This window comes from Procambarus clarkii, chromosome 83 (genome assembly GCF_040958095.1).
Source record: "Procambarus clarkii isolate CNS0578487 chromosome 83, FALCON_Pclarkii_2.0, whole genome shotgun sequence".
Taxonomy (NCBI): Eukaryota; Metazoa; Arthropoda; class Malacostraca; order Decapoda; family Cambaridae; genus Procambarus; species Procambarus clarkii.
Window position 1 is genome coordinate 8758194 of NC_091232.1, and position 12636 is coordinate 8770829.

General features: G+C 39.5%; 1 protein-coding gene across 2 annotated transcripts in view; it reads left to right on the forward strand.

Moving 5' to 3' along the window:
* LOC123768679 (carcinine transporter) overlaps positions 1–10918 on the forward strand; it is a 30028-nt gene extending 19110 nt beyond the window's left edge. For both annotated transcript variants that reach the window (XM_069316359.1, XM_045759360.1), the window contains exons 7-10: positions 4934–5161; positions 6950–7161; positions 7484–7668; positions 8576–10918. In XM_069316359.1, coding sequence (XP_069172460.1) covers positions 4934–5161; positions 6950–7161; positions 7484–7668; positions 8576–8836 — 886 coding nt within the window. In that variant the 3' untranslated portion in view covers positions 8837–10918. The remainder of the gene's footprint in view (positions 1–4933; positions 5162–6949; positions 7162–7483; positions 7669–8575) is intronic.
* The last annotated feature ends 1718 nt before the right edge of the window (positions 10919–12636 follow it).

Genomic DNA, 12636 nt, shown 5'->3' on the forward strand with positions numbered 1-12636 from the left:
GCGGTGGTCACGGTACTGTGTACGTTTAGGGGTGATCCTGGACGGCATGGGTTCGAATCCTGGCCGGGTCAAAGAGTTCTTAGTGATATATGGCTTGCGCGTTCATGCAGCTTTCTCACACATGTTAGACTCAGTGCGGCCCGTGCATGCGTCAGAATTTGATGAAAAACTGTACCCAAATGGATCCATGAGTGTCGTCGGGGGTTGGTCAGTCAGGGAGCTTAGTTAATAAGCGCCAAGACTGACCAATCCTTATAGACGATCATTGGTGCGGTGGTCACGGTACTGTGTACGTTTAGGGGTGATCCTGGACGGCATGGGTTCGAATCCTGGCCGGGTCAAAGAGTTCTTAGTGATATATGGCTTGCGCGTTCATGCAGCTTTCTCACACATGTTAGACTCAGTGCGGCCCGTGCATGCGTCAGAATTTGATGAAAAACTGTACCCAAATGGATCCATGAGTGTCGTCGGGGGTTGGTCAGTCAGGGAGCTTAGTTAATAAGCGCCAAGACTGACCAATCCTTATAGACGATCATTGGTGCGGTGGTCACGGTACTGTGTACGTTTAGGGGTGATCCTGGACGGCATGGGTTCGAATCCTGGCCGGGTCAAAGAGTTCTTAGTGATATATGGCTTGCGCGTTCATGCAGCTTTCTCACACATGTTAGACTCAGTGCGGCCCGTGCATGCGTCAGAATTTGATGAAAAACTGTACCCAAATGGATCCATGAGTGTCGTCGGGGGTTGGTCAGTCAGGGAGCTTAGTTAATAAGCGCCAAGACTGACCAATCCTTATAGACGATCATTGGTGCGGTGGTCACGGTACTGTGTACGTTTAGGGGTGATCCTGGACGGCATGGGTTCGAATCCTGGCCGGGTCAAAGAGTTCTTAGTGATATATGGCTTGCGCGTTCATGCAGCTTTCTCACACATGTTAGACTCAGTGCGGCCCGTGCATGCGTCAGAATTTGATGAAAAACTGTACCCAAATGGATCCATGAGTGTCGTCGGGGGTTGGTCAGTCAGGGAGCTTAGTTAATAAGCGCCAAGACTGACCAATCCTTATAGACGATCATTGGTGCGGTGGTCACGGTACTGTGTACGTTTAGGGGTGATCCTGGACGGCATGGGTTCGAATCCTGGCCGGGTCAAAGAGTTCTTAGTGATATATGGCTTGCGCGTTCATGCAGCTTTCTCACACATGTTAGACTCAGTGCGGCCCGTGCATGCGTCAGAATTTGATGAAAAACTGTACCCAAATGGATCCATGAGTGTCGCCGGGGGTTGGTCAGTCAGGGAGCTTAGTTAATAAGCGCCAAGACTGACCAATCCTTATAGACGATCATTGGTGCGGTGGTCACGGTACTGTGTACGTTTAGGGGTGATCCTGGACGGCATGGGTTCGAATCCTGGCCGGGTCAAAGAGTTCTTAGTGATATATGGCTTGCGCGTTCATGCAGCTTTCTCACACATGTTAGACTCAGTGCGGCCCGTGCATGCGTCAGAATTTGATGAAAAACTGTACCCAAATGGATCCATGAGTGTCGTCGGGGGTTGGTCAGTCAGGGAGCTTAGTTAATAAGCGCCAAGACTGACCAATCCTTATAGACGATCATTGGTGCGGTGGTCACGGTACTGTGTACGTTTAGGGGTGATCCTGGACGGCATGGGTTCGAATCCTGGCCGGGTCAAAGAGTTCTTAGTGATATATATATATATATATATATATATATATATATATATATATATATATATATATATATATATATATATATATATATATATATATATATATTATATATATATATAATACTTTCATTGGTACCTCTGATCACCTAGCAGTAATTGGCACCTGGAAGTTAGACAGCTGCTACAGGATCCATTCTGTGGACATGTGTGTGTGTGTGTGTGTGTTTGCTAGAGATAAATATATGGAACAGAATACATATGATCGAGGATAACTGATTGAGATTCAATACATTTAGACAACCTACAGCTAGGACATGTGCAGACATGTGCAGACATGGGCTGCAACCATGTGCAGTCACTGTGTATATTTGCTAATATTGCATAATAATAACCCAGGAAGCAGCACAGTACACCGTGATAAAGCTTGTATCAAGATTATACCAGAACATGATCCCTGGACCTTGTCATAACAGCAGCGCCCAATTGTCTGGTCGGCAATTGAGTGGGCAGGACCCGTGTTGTGCAGCTCTCTATCTTCCCCACGTAACTCCCTTCTCTTAGAGGGCAGGAGGTGGAGGGCAATGCCCCTCCAGTTATACACGTCACAGCTTGTAGATTGCTTAGTACAATCATATATATATATATATATATATATATATATATATATATATATATATATATATATATATATATATATATATTATATTATATTATATTATATTATATTAGTATATTTTGGTAGCAGTCTTTCTTGTTAACATATGTTGTTAAATATAACCGAAAAAGTAAGATTAATAATTCTAACACGAATTTTCTCAATATTTCTTATGTTTCTTTTTACTGTCGATGGTAATTGAAAAATCAATTCTCCAAAATTCATTTTTATTTCTAGTCTGATGCGACGCTTGAATGCGTTTCATAATAACGTATTACATTTTCAAAGACTTATGAAAATGTAATACGTTTTTACGAAACGCGTTCAAGCGTCGCGTCAGACTAGAAATAAAAATGAATTTTGGAGAATTGATTTTTCAATTACCATCGACAGTAAAAAGAAACACAAACATATGGCGGGCGGGCCATAGTGTACCTGTCCTGGACCAGTATTATTCACGAGTGAGATGAGCTTGTCAGTAGTACCAGCTGTGTGTGTGTGTGTTACTTATATAACTATTGTTTTCAGTATGAGAGGCATACTTATTTGAGATGTTGTTCCAAGGTGCCTATACTCATGTTTAGAAGTGTTTGAGTGTGATTATCTCAGCATGAAAGTGTGGCTGTTGAGTTGTTATTTTAGTCGTGCTTGGCTATTGTGGGCCTGGTCGATCTCGCCCGCAGTCCTCTTACAAATTACGTCGGCTTACGCTAGTATACTCATTCAGCCTAAAAAAAAGGACGTAATTCAAAATGGAATTGGCTCACGAAAGTGACGTACTATCCCGTTTTCTGTTTTGGGTCCTCTGGCTTATTCTGTTAGGTTAGGAGACGAAACTTTCAATTAACGGTTTTTGTGACATTTTGAAACCTTAGGAGATCTTCCTGCCCGCCTAACCTACCAGAGGACTTGTTGTTTTGGAAAACAAAAATCCAAAATTTATTTTCAATTATTTTTCATTTTCAAATTGCGGCCTTTTGGAAGATTAACATGCAACTGCATGCTCCGCCGTGCAGCTGCAGGTAGCTGATTGGCTAAATCTAAAACAACAACAACGATGGCTGGAGTCGTATATTGTAATTTTCGTCGCGTTCTGGAAGATGGCAGATTGTAATTTGGTGTTGTGTGTTGTGTTATTTTGTCAGCTTTTGATAGATAGCGTGGTTTGTTTGATGTAAAATGTCTCGCCAATGTGTAGTCTTCTATTGTTCCTGTGTTTGTCGACTATTTTGGTGTTCTGTCAAGATATCTCCGGTGATTATCTGGTTATGTACAGAGACTATATGGTCTTTGACATGGCCATAGATTGTTGGAAAGGTTTGTAAAGCAAGTTTGTGCCTTGTTAGGTTCCTTGAAAGGGATGTTGTCTTGCTTATATAATGAGTTCGTTGGAGGTGACAGTCCCTAAGTGGGCATGCGAACGCATAGACAACATTTGTCTCTTTCAATGGGTTTTGTGTGGTGTGTTTTTAAGGAGCAAAGAAAACTTGCATAAGATTACTAGTTCTGGAGCTTTTCAAGGAATGCGTGTCCGATCACATTGCATGGACTCGGTGCTTTACCTGAGGGTCGCACCTGTCTAGTGGCCTCGAAGTGGACAGTCAGCAGCCGGTTTGTCAAAGGTTCCCCCATTTTCCTGGGATAATTTTCCTACTGGATTTTGAACTGCAGCAATGTCTTGGTATTTACGGCTTCGGCGGATAGGCAGTACCATGGATTTATGCGTGAAAAAGCATTACCTGTTTTCTGTCCTACTTTATGGCTTATTGAGTTTTGATCTGTTTCCTCCTTGTTTGTATTACATTTGACCTTTCAAAAAAGTGGTTTGAATTATTATCCTCCAACTTGTTCAGTATTTTAAGGGTTTTGATAAGATCAGCCTTGTCGTGTCTGGTTTGAAGTGTTGTTGGTCCTTTGCCCCCCAAACCGTTTCTGGTATGAGACTCGACTAAGTTCTAGGATGATTTTTGTCGCTCTGTGTTGTACTTTATCCAAAGTAGATATGTCCTTATGAAGATGAGATCTCCATGCTTGTATACAGTACTTTAAATGAGGGCGCAGCAAAGAATTGAACAGTTGAATAATCACTTTATCTTTCAGTATGTTAAAGGTTCGTTTAAATATCCCTAGAGTTTGTTATTTTTAACTGCAACTCCCGCTTGTTGCGCAACTTTTCTTCATCAATCTGCAGCACGGAAATGTTCTTAATCTGATAGTTGTGATGTGCACTGTTATGCCCTACATGCAAGGCCTTGCATTTTTCAACATTTAAGAGCATTTGCCAGTCTTTCGACCGTTTGCAGTGTTCATGTAGATATTTTTTGAAAGGCTTCCTTATCATTTTCGTTTTCATTTTTACCATAGATCTTAGTGTTATCTACAAACTTGATACTGTGGTTTGTAATATTACAAACGACCCATTACTTTCTTTGTTTTAACCATTGCTTTATCCATTATTTTACTATACCATTTATTCTATGAGCTTGTAATTTCCTTGCCAGTCTTTCACGTGGTACCTTATAAAAACAGATGCATCACGTTCTTGTGATTTCATTGAGCATGACAATAATTTAGTTTTCGCGCCGACAGGATTCTACCAGAGTCTCCCCGCTGGCTGCTATCCCGTGATCGCATCGAGCAGTGTACAGAGCTGATGAAGACCATCGCCAAGCGCAATGGTAAGGCGGTACCAGAGAAGCTGACAGACACTCTGAAGGCCGAGTCTCTCATCCACAACACTGTGAGAAACTACGGCGTTCTCCAACTCTTCAAATATCCCACTGTTCGTCTTCGTACTTTTCTCCTCACAGTTTGCTAGTGAGTATTGTTATGCATATGGTTCTTATGAAGAGTTAGTACTTGCTAGCAAGAAATGAGGAATATATATAGGACGTGCCCCTTCTCTCTAGGATATCTAGTACAGCTCTTCTCGCTATTTATCAAGATTTTATACATTTTGCTTTTTAAGTTAATGTTTAATGTGGGCCATTCCGTCCTCATAATGCACAGCCCTTCCTCCAATAACTTGGGCTGGACGATAGTTCGACTGTCTCACGTCATGCAGGTCGGCGTTCAATCCCCGACCGTCTTAAGTGGTTAGGCATCTTTCCTTTTCCCCCGTGCCATCCCAGATCCTTATCCTGACCCCTTCCAAGTGCTATATAGTCGTAAGGACTTGGCGCTTTCTCCTGATAGATCCCTTCCCCTTCCCTACATGGCATTTAGGAGAACGTACACTTGATAATTAAAGGTTGAGAGGCAGGACGTGGTAGCTGAAGCTCAACCCCAAATGCTCAGACAGCAGATTATACACCAATTTGTCTTAGGGGCTCAGTCTATGCTCTGGCACAGCTTGTACAAGCGGTGCCCCACCCCAAAGACGCATTCATCATTCATCACTTTGAATCCATTTAAATAGAGTATGCTTCTACTTCTGTATAGTTATACTTCACTTCATCACTACCCTATTATACTACAATACTATCCCATTACCCTATTATACTACACTACTATTCCACTGCCCTATTATTTAATACCTTTAAAAGTACACACAGAAATCACAATAACGTGATATATCAAATGAACAAATGCACAAGGGCCGTGATATTCACGACCCTTGTGGATTGTTGTGGATTGTGATATATGTTGTTATATATATATCACGTCCCGTGTGGATTTGTTCACATTTAAAAGTGCCTGGTGAGATGAGATTCGTGTTATGTCTGCCCTCGAGCCAGTTTTTCTTCCTGGCTCTGATATTTTCTTTCCCAGCTGATAGTTGTGTCTGGCCTTTTGTTCCAGCACCTATCTCTTCCAGCACCTATCTCTTCCAGCACCTATCTCTTCCAGCACCTATCTGTTCCAGCAACTATCTTTTCCAGCCCCTATCTCTTCCAGCCCCTATCTCTTCCAGCCCCTATCTCTTCCAGCACCTATCTCTTCCAGCCCCTATCTCTTCCAGCCCCTATCTCTTCCAGCCCCTATCTCTTCCAGCACCTATCTCTTCCAGCACCTATCTCTTCCAGCCCCTATCTCTTCCAGCCCCTATCTCTTCCAGCCCCTATCTCTTCCAGCCCCTATCTCTTCCAGCCCCTATCTCTTCCAGCCCCTATCTCTTCCAGCACCTATCTCTTCCAGCACCTATCTTTGTTGCTTTGACTACATCTTCATTTTTAGCAACTGCTTGATAAGCCATTCCTGCAATTTGTCTAAGTGTCAAACAAATTCCTAATTTTCTTCCATGTTTCATCTTATTATTATTTTGTTATAAATCAGGAATAAGAAGAGTCTTAATACCGATCTGTTTGGGACCCTATTATGTCTTGCTCTATTGTGAATATCTATTGGATTTATATATTAAGTTCCTAACACATTATTTTCGTTAAATGTTACTAACAGTATATTATTTGTAGATGCAGGTCGAGAGCAATGCTCATAATGTCCAGCTATTGTTTATACTGAATTTAATAATTTATAGAAAACTTCCAAGTAGTTATTTTTATTTATTTAAAATTTAAATCTAAATGGTTACCAAGTTGTAAATACAAAACTATACAAAAATGTCACACTTTCGATTGACTAAATGAAATTATTCCTTATCGCCAGCACGAGCAACAACCTGTTCTACTACGGCCTGGCCTACAACACTGCTAACATGAGTGGCAATGAATTTCTCAACTTCTTTCTGCTGTCTGTGACAGAGCTGCCCGCGAACCTCCTTGGGTGGTGGAGTGCGGATTTCCTGGGCAGACGCTGGACGGCTGCCGGCGCCATGTTGCTAGCTGCTGTGTTCTCTTTGGTTAATGTTTTTTTCCTCGGTAAGTCTTAACAGTATGTTTTGCCAACGGTATCAAAGTCTTCGTGACACCATGGTATAACACAGCATGACAGTGGCTCAAACTAATTTGGCAATTCAGTGAGGTCAATATACAATTATAATAATCAGCTTGGCTGTTTTCTCTATTCAGATAAATGACAGCATTAATATCACGAAAGCAAAAAATTAAACTACCACAAACTGAGGGAAAATTTACACCATAAATATTTTACTTCTGAATAAGGCGTAAAGATAAACAGATGAGAAAAGATAAAACGACAAATTGGTAAAGAGATAAATAACCTTTTCCAATGACTGAACAGATGCATCACAGTGGGTGACCATCTCCCTGATGGTGGTGAGCAAAATGTTCATTACAATAAGCTTCATGGTGGTATACGTGCAGTGTGCTGAGGTTTACCCAACCACCCACCGCTCCTGCGGGACTGGTCTCTCATCCCTCATCTCCTCCATATTCGGCACTGCTGCACCCTATATTGCCTACTCTGTAAGTAAATACCATGATATAATCACAGTATCAAGCTCGTTTTCACCGTACTGCCTTGTGAATTCATATTTACTTTTAGTATATTTCTGGAATAGATAACTAAAATTGACTTAGACAACTGCTTTCATTGGTTTATGACTTTTTCTAATGATTTTTAAAGAAATTATATTTAGCGTATAAGTTTCTTAGGTTTTTATTACCTAATAAAATAATTGTATACATAAATTCACTAATTATTTTAGAGCATGTGGCTCTATGGTCCAATTTTTTTTTAATATTTAAAAAAAAAATTTACCCATATATATTTTCGTTTTCTTGAATTTTACAGGAAACGCAAATTGAAATTCAGCAAATCTTATCAGGATTAATTAAACTAATTTTAAGTTCTATATATCCATGGATGTATATGGAAGTTTTTTGTAATATTAGCAACAGAGGTAACAAATGGCATCAAAACAATGAAAACTGTAAACATTAACTTATTATCTAGTGATTGCTGGACACACAAAAAAACGTTATTGACAAAAACCCATTTTCAGCAATAAGCCGCATATATTTTGTTCTTCCAAAGAATTCAAATTAGTTTAAAACAATGGAAGGCGAGAAACAATTATTCAGGATGCTCATACTTTAATCTAAATTGTCTACACACTAATCTAATTTCTACAATTAATCTAAATTTAATTACATAATTAACTGTCTCGTATGTGTAAATATCTTGCATAAAATATCATTGCTGCAGATATCAACTGGAATAATTTAACAGTAATAATTAAAAACTCGTTAACAAATGAGCTTACAAAAATACTCTAGTTCAGTTTATCTAATTACAGTATGTTAGCTATGCTAATAACAAATGTAGAATTAATTTACTAAACAATTTATTTGACAAACTAAATACTTTCAGAATGTTTATGGAGCCTGGCTACCCTACCTCATCATCTTTTTCATTGGGTGTTTTGGCTGTTTAAATGCTTCACTCCTGCCAGAGACACTGAATGTCGACCTTCCTCAGTCACTGATCGATGCTGAGAGCTTCCTCACCTCAGAGAAGTTTTGGTCTTACAAGGGTAAACGCCTCTGGTCTCGTAAGGTTCAAGTGAAGCAAAACAATGTAGCTCAGGGCCATGTGAACCTTGCTAACTCTGAGTCAACATTGACAATATAGATACTCCAAAGTACAGTCAATAATTTAAAACACAGTGAATAATGGAGAGGGATACCTTTGACAAACCACTGGCTACCTGTCCCCATCAAGGTCACTAGGGATGGTGGCCCCTTGTGTAAATTTAATCAGGAAAATGTAGAGTACTTACTGTATATTTGCAATTTAAAAATCACTCAAGCATGCATAAACAATACACTTACAATGTTTACATAAGTATTTTTATTTATTTTTATAATCTTGTTTTAAGCTTTGCAATTCCTAAAGTTCAAGTATTGTAATGAATTAAGAATATATACAATTTAAAATCTAAATAAAAATAAGAAATGATCAGTTTATTTGCATAGCATCAAGTACAATAGGATAACATGTAACAATGTTAACTTAAGTAATACATTGTAACTACAAAATTCATACACACGTAGCTTTTATTTCTGTTCCCATTTGCAATGTACACTACTCGTCAAAAGCATGAGGCTCCGTTCTCCCGCACAATAAACAACACGTAAGGAAATGTATAGTAAATTAATCATTACCTTTTAAATGCTTGGAAGGGTGGTCTTTTCTCTTCATGGCTTGGAGACAAGAAAGAGCTATGTTAAGTGTTCAGGTGAGATGTTGGCCTGGGACTGATGTATGGCCTCCTTGTGTTTGGATTTGGAGCCGACATATTTTCCCTGCAGATCGTCTTTTACATGAGCCAGAGGTTCTCAACTGGGTTGAGATCTGGGCTGTTACCTGGGCAATCATATACGAAGGGTGGCATGTTGCCATCAAGCTACAAGGTGACAGACTTGGCGGTGTGAGCAGCAGTACCGCTCTGTTTTAACATGCTGGCATGTGTGAGCTTAAACGAATCTGGTAAATATCCACAAAACCACTCCAGATAAACAGCTTAATTCACTTTAAGTTTTTTTAGGACGCACAAGAAGCTTGCCAAAACCCTTGCTTGAGAAAAATACCCACACCGTAAGAGAACCAAGCAGCTTGATGACTGCATGGTACCCTTCATAAAGTGTTGGCCAGGTAACAGTCCAGATCTCAACCCAACTGAGAACCTCTGGCACTTGGTAAAAGAAGATCTGCAGAGGAAAGACGATGGCTTCAAACCCAAGCTCAAGAAAGATATCAGTCAGTCCTGGACAAACATCTCGGCCGAAGAACCTATGAAACATAGCTCTTTCTTGTATCCAAGCCATGAAGAAGAGAAGACCACCCAACAAAGTATTAAAAGGTAATTATAATACATTATTTATTTCCATTATGTATTGTTTGGTGTGCAGGAAGGCGCTGCATACTTTTGAAGAGTAGTGTACGTTTGTACCTGCACTCACATTTAAGGAAAGAATTGTTAATGTATATGTGGCCAGTATGTTATAGTTGCTAGTAATTTTTGTTCAGTGGTTATGTATGAAATATGTCATTTGTTCATGTACTGTTGCAAATTGCAGTAACTAGACATTTTGTAAGGTCACCATTGGCTCCCAGTGGTTTCAAATAATAATAAAAAAAAATGTTTATTCAGGTAAAAATACATATATATAAAATGAGTTACAAAAAGAATGTCAGTGTTTTTTTAAAATGTAAAATGTAACACATACAAGGGGAAACAGCTTCAAGCTCAACAAGCATCAGTATAGTAAAGAAAACAGTAGAAACATTTCACCTATACGGTGAAACCCATGGAACTGTTTACCCACTTAAGCCTTAATAAATATCACTACATTACTGCAGTCCAAAATCCAGTTGGACAAAATATCTCAGGGAAAATGGAACTTTGACAAGCTGCTGGCTTCCTGTTCTCATCAAAGCCACTAGATAGATGATGGCCCTAAGGTAAATTCAGGTAAATTTGATTTTGTGAAGTGGAGTGAATTTTTTTCTAATGTTCATCATCCTTCGAATAAATTATATTAATATTCCTCCAGAATGGTGCCTTCTCAGTTCCATCTTTCATGGGATGGGTAATGACAATTTTATATGTGTGTGTCCTGTATATGTATGCTTGTAAGGACAACTAATAAACTGTTTTAGTGTAGGTAGTGTAAATATGATTATTGTTTATATAATAAATACTTCTCTTTATATAGCCCCAACTTACTTTCCTAAATGTCTTTGATGATTCCTGCACTATACCAATGCTGACTACATTTAAATCATTACTTATGTTGATTACTGAGGCAAAACTCGAATGATGGCCAAACGACACTGATCAGTCTACTTACTGCAAGACTTCACCCCTTTTACATGATAACAGTATAAAATACAATACTTGATATATAAGTATTGTACTTTATGGTCATCATATCTTCAGCCATGTTATTGTGACTCATCGTCTGCATCCTGTGTGTTCTTTAGAAAAGGATTATTAGAGTTGGGCAAGTGACATGCTTGGTGACGGTACTGAGGGAAACTCATTGAAGCTATCGCTAAAGAGACAGTACCCTCCAGCTGCCTCTAGATAGCAGACATATTACTACATGGTCTCCAGACCCCAACTAAACATTCTTTCTGGTGAATACAAACCACATGCTGCAAAGAGGAGACGGTGAGAGACCAGGTCCAACCAAAAATCATTGTTCAGAAAAGATACATATATTCACAGAGTTATTTATGAGCTATTATACATTCGGTTCCTTGAGGTATCACACATTTGAAAAAGAAACAAAGAAAAAGACATAAGTCTTATCTTACAGCAGAAGACTGTGGCACAGCCGGAAGCTGTTGAAGAGCTAATAAGAAAATAGGCATCCCAACACCACTGACAATGGAAGGGAGCTGTAGAGATTTCTCTACAGATACTCGTTTGTGCTCTAAATGCCTTGTGCATGGATCTGACCACAAGCCATACCAAAGAACAAAGACATTAATTGCAAATATGCAATTATTATGAATTCTAGAATAGGCCTGGGGGCTGATTAAATTTAACCACCCTATGCAAGAGCTGAAGTTACTATCAGTGATTTCCATTCCGTACGGAAATTGCTGTATGTGACTGATCCTTATGGGTCTTCAAAACTTTTTTCAATGTGCACCTGACAGGACTTTTAAAATGCTTAACTTAAGGGTTAAGTGCCCAAGTGAGCCATAACTTTCAACGGGTTATGAAAGACTAAGCCTTTGATACCAAACAGTCGATATGCTTTAAACCCTCCATACTTATACGGAGGGTATATAGGGGTATATGTTAGGTATATAGTGTTAGGTATATAGAGGGGTATAGGCTTTATACCCTCCATACTATCTGTTGTTACACGGTATAGCAACAGATAACCTGTTTCTGCACTCTGTTGTGTAACAGACTGCTCTTCGAAGCTGGACCCTTCTCGATGGAAGTTTGGTTGCAGTACCGAGTTCTTAATTCCTCTATTCCCTTCTCGTCATTAGTCTACAGCATTAACAAAAAATACGTCCTCCATACTTATTTAAAATTCATTATACCTAAACTTAACAACTTATAAGTCACTGGAGAAGCCGGGTAAGTGACGCAGCAAGGATATTCAGTAAAGTGAATGAACCCTAAGGAGGAGTTAAGGAATTAACCGGATTAAATAAGATAACATCCCATACTGGGTATTACAGAGAGTGTAAAACAATATTATAGCATCCAGTTTTAAACCCCGGTATTACGCTCTCCCTACTGGACAGTCACACAATATATATTTATGATAACACAATGAAAGGAAAGCTAAACTCTGGGCCGCCATACACAAATAATTACAACGGGAGATGGTGTTAACGCCTCCACAGACTGCAATTAAGCTGTTTATAGCTCACGTGTTAACTCGCCTGTCGCCCTTATT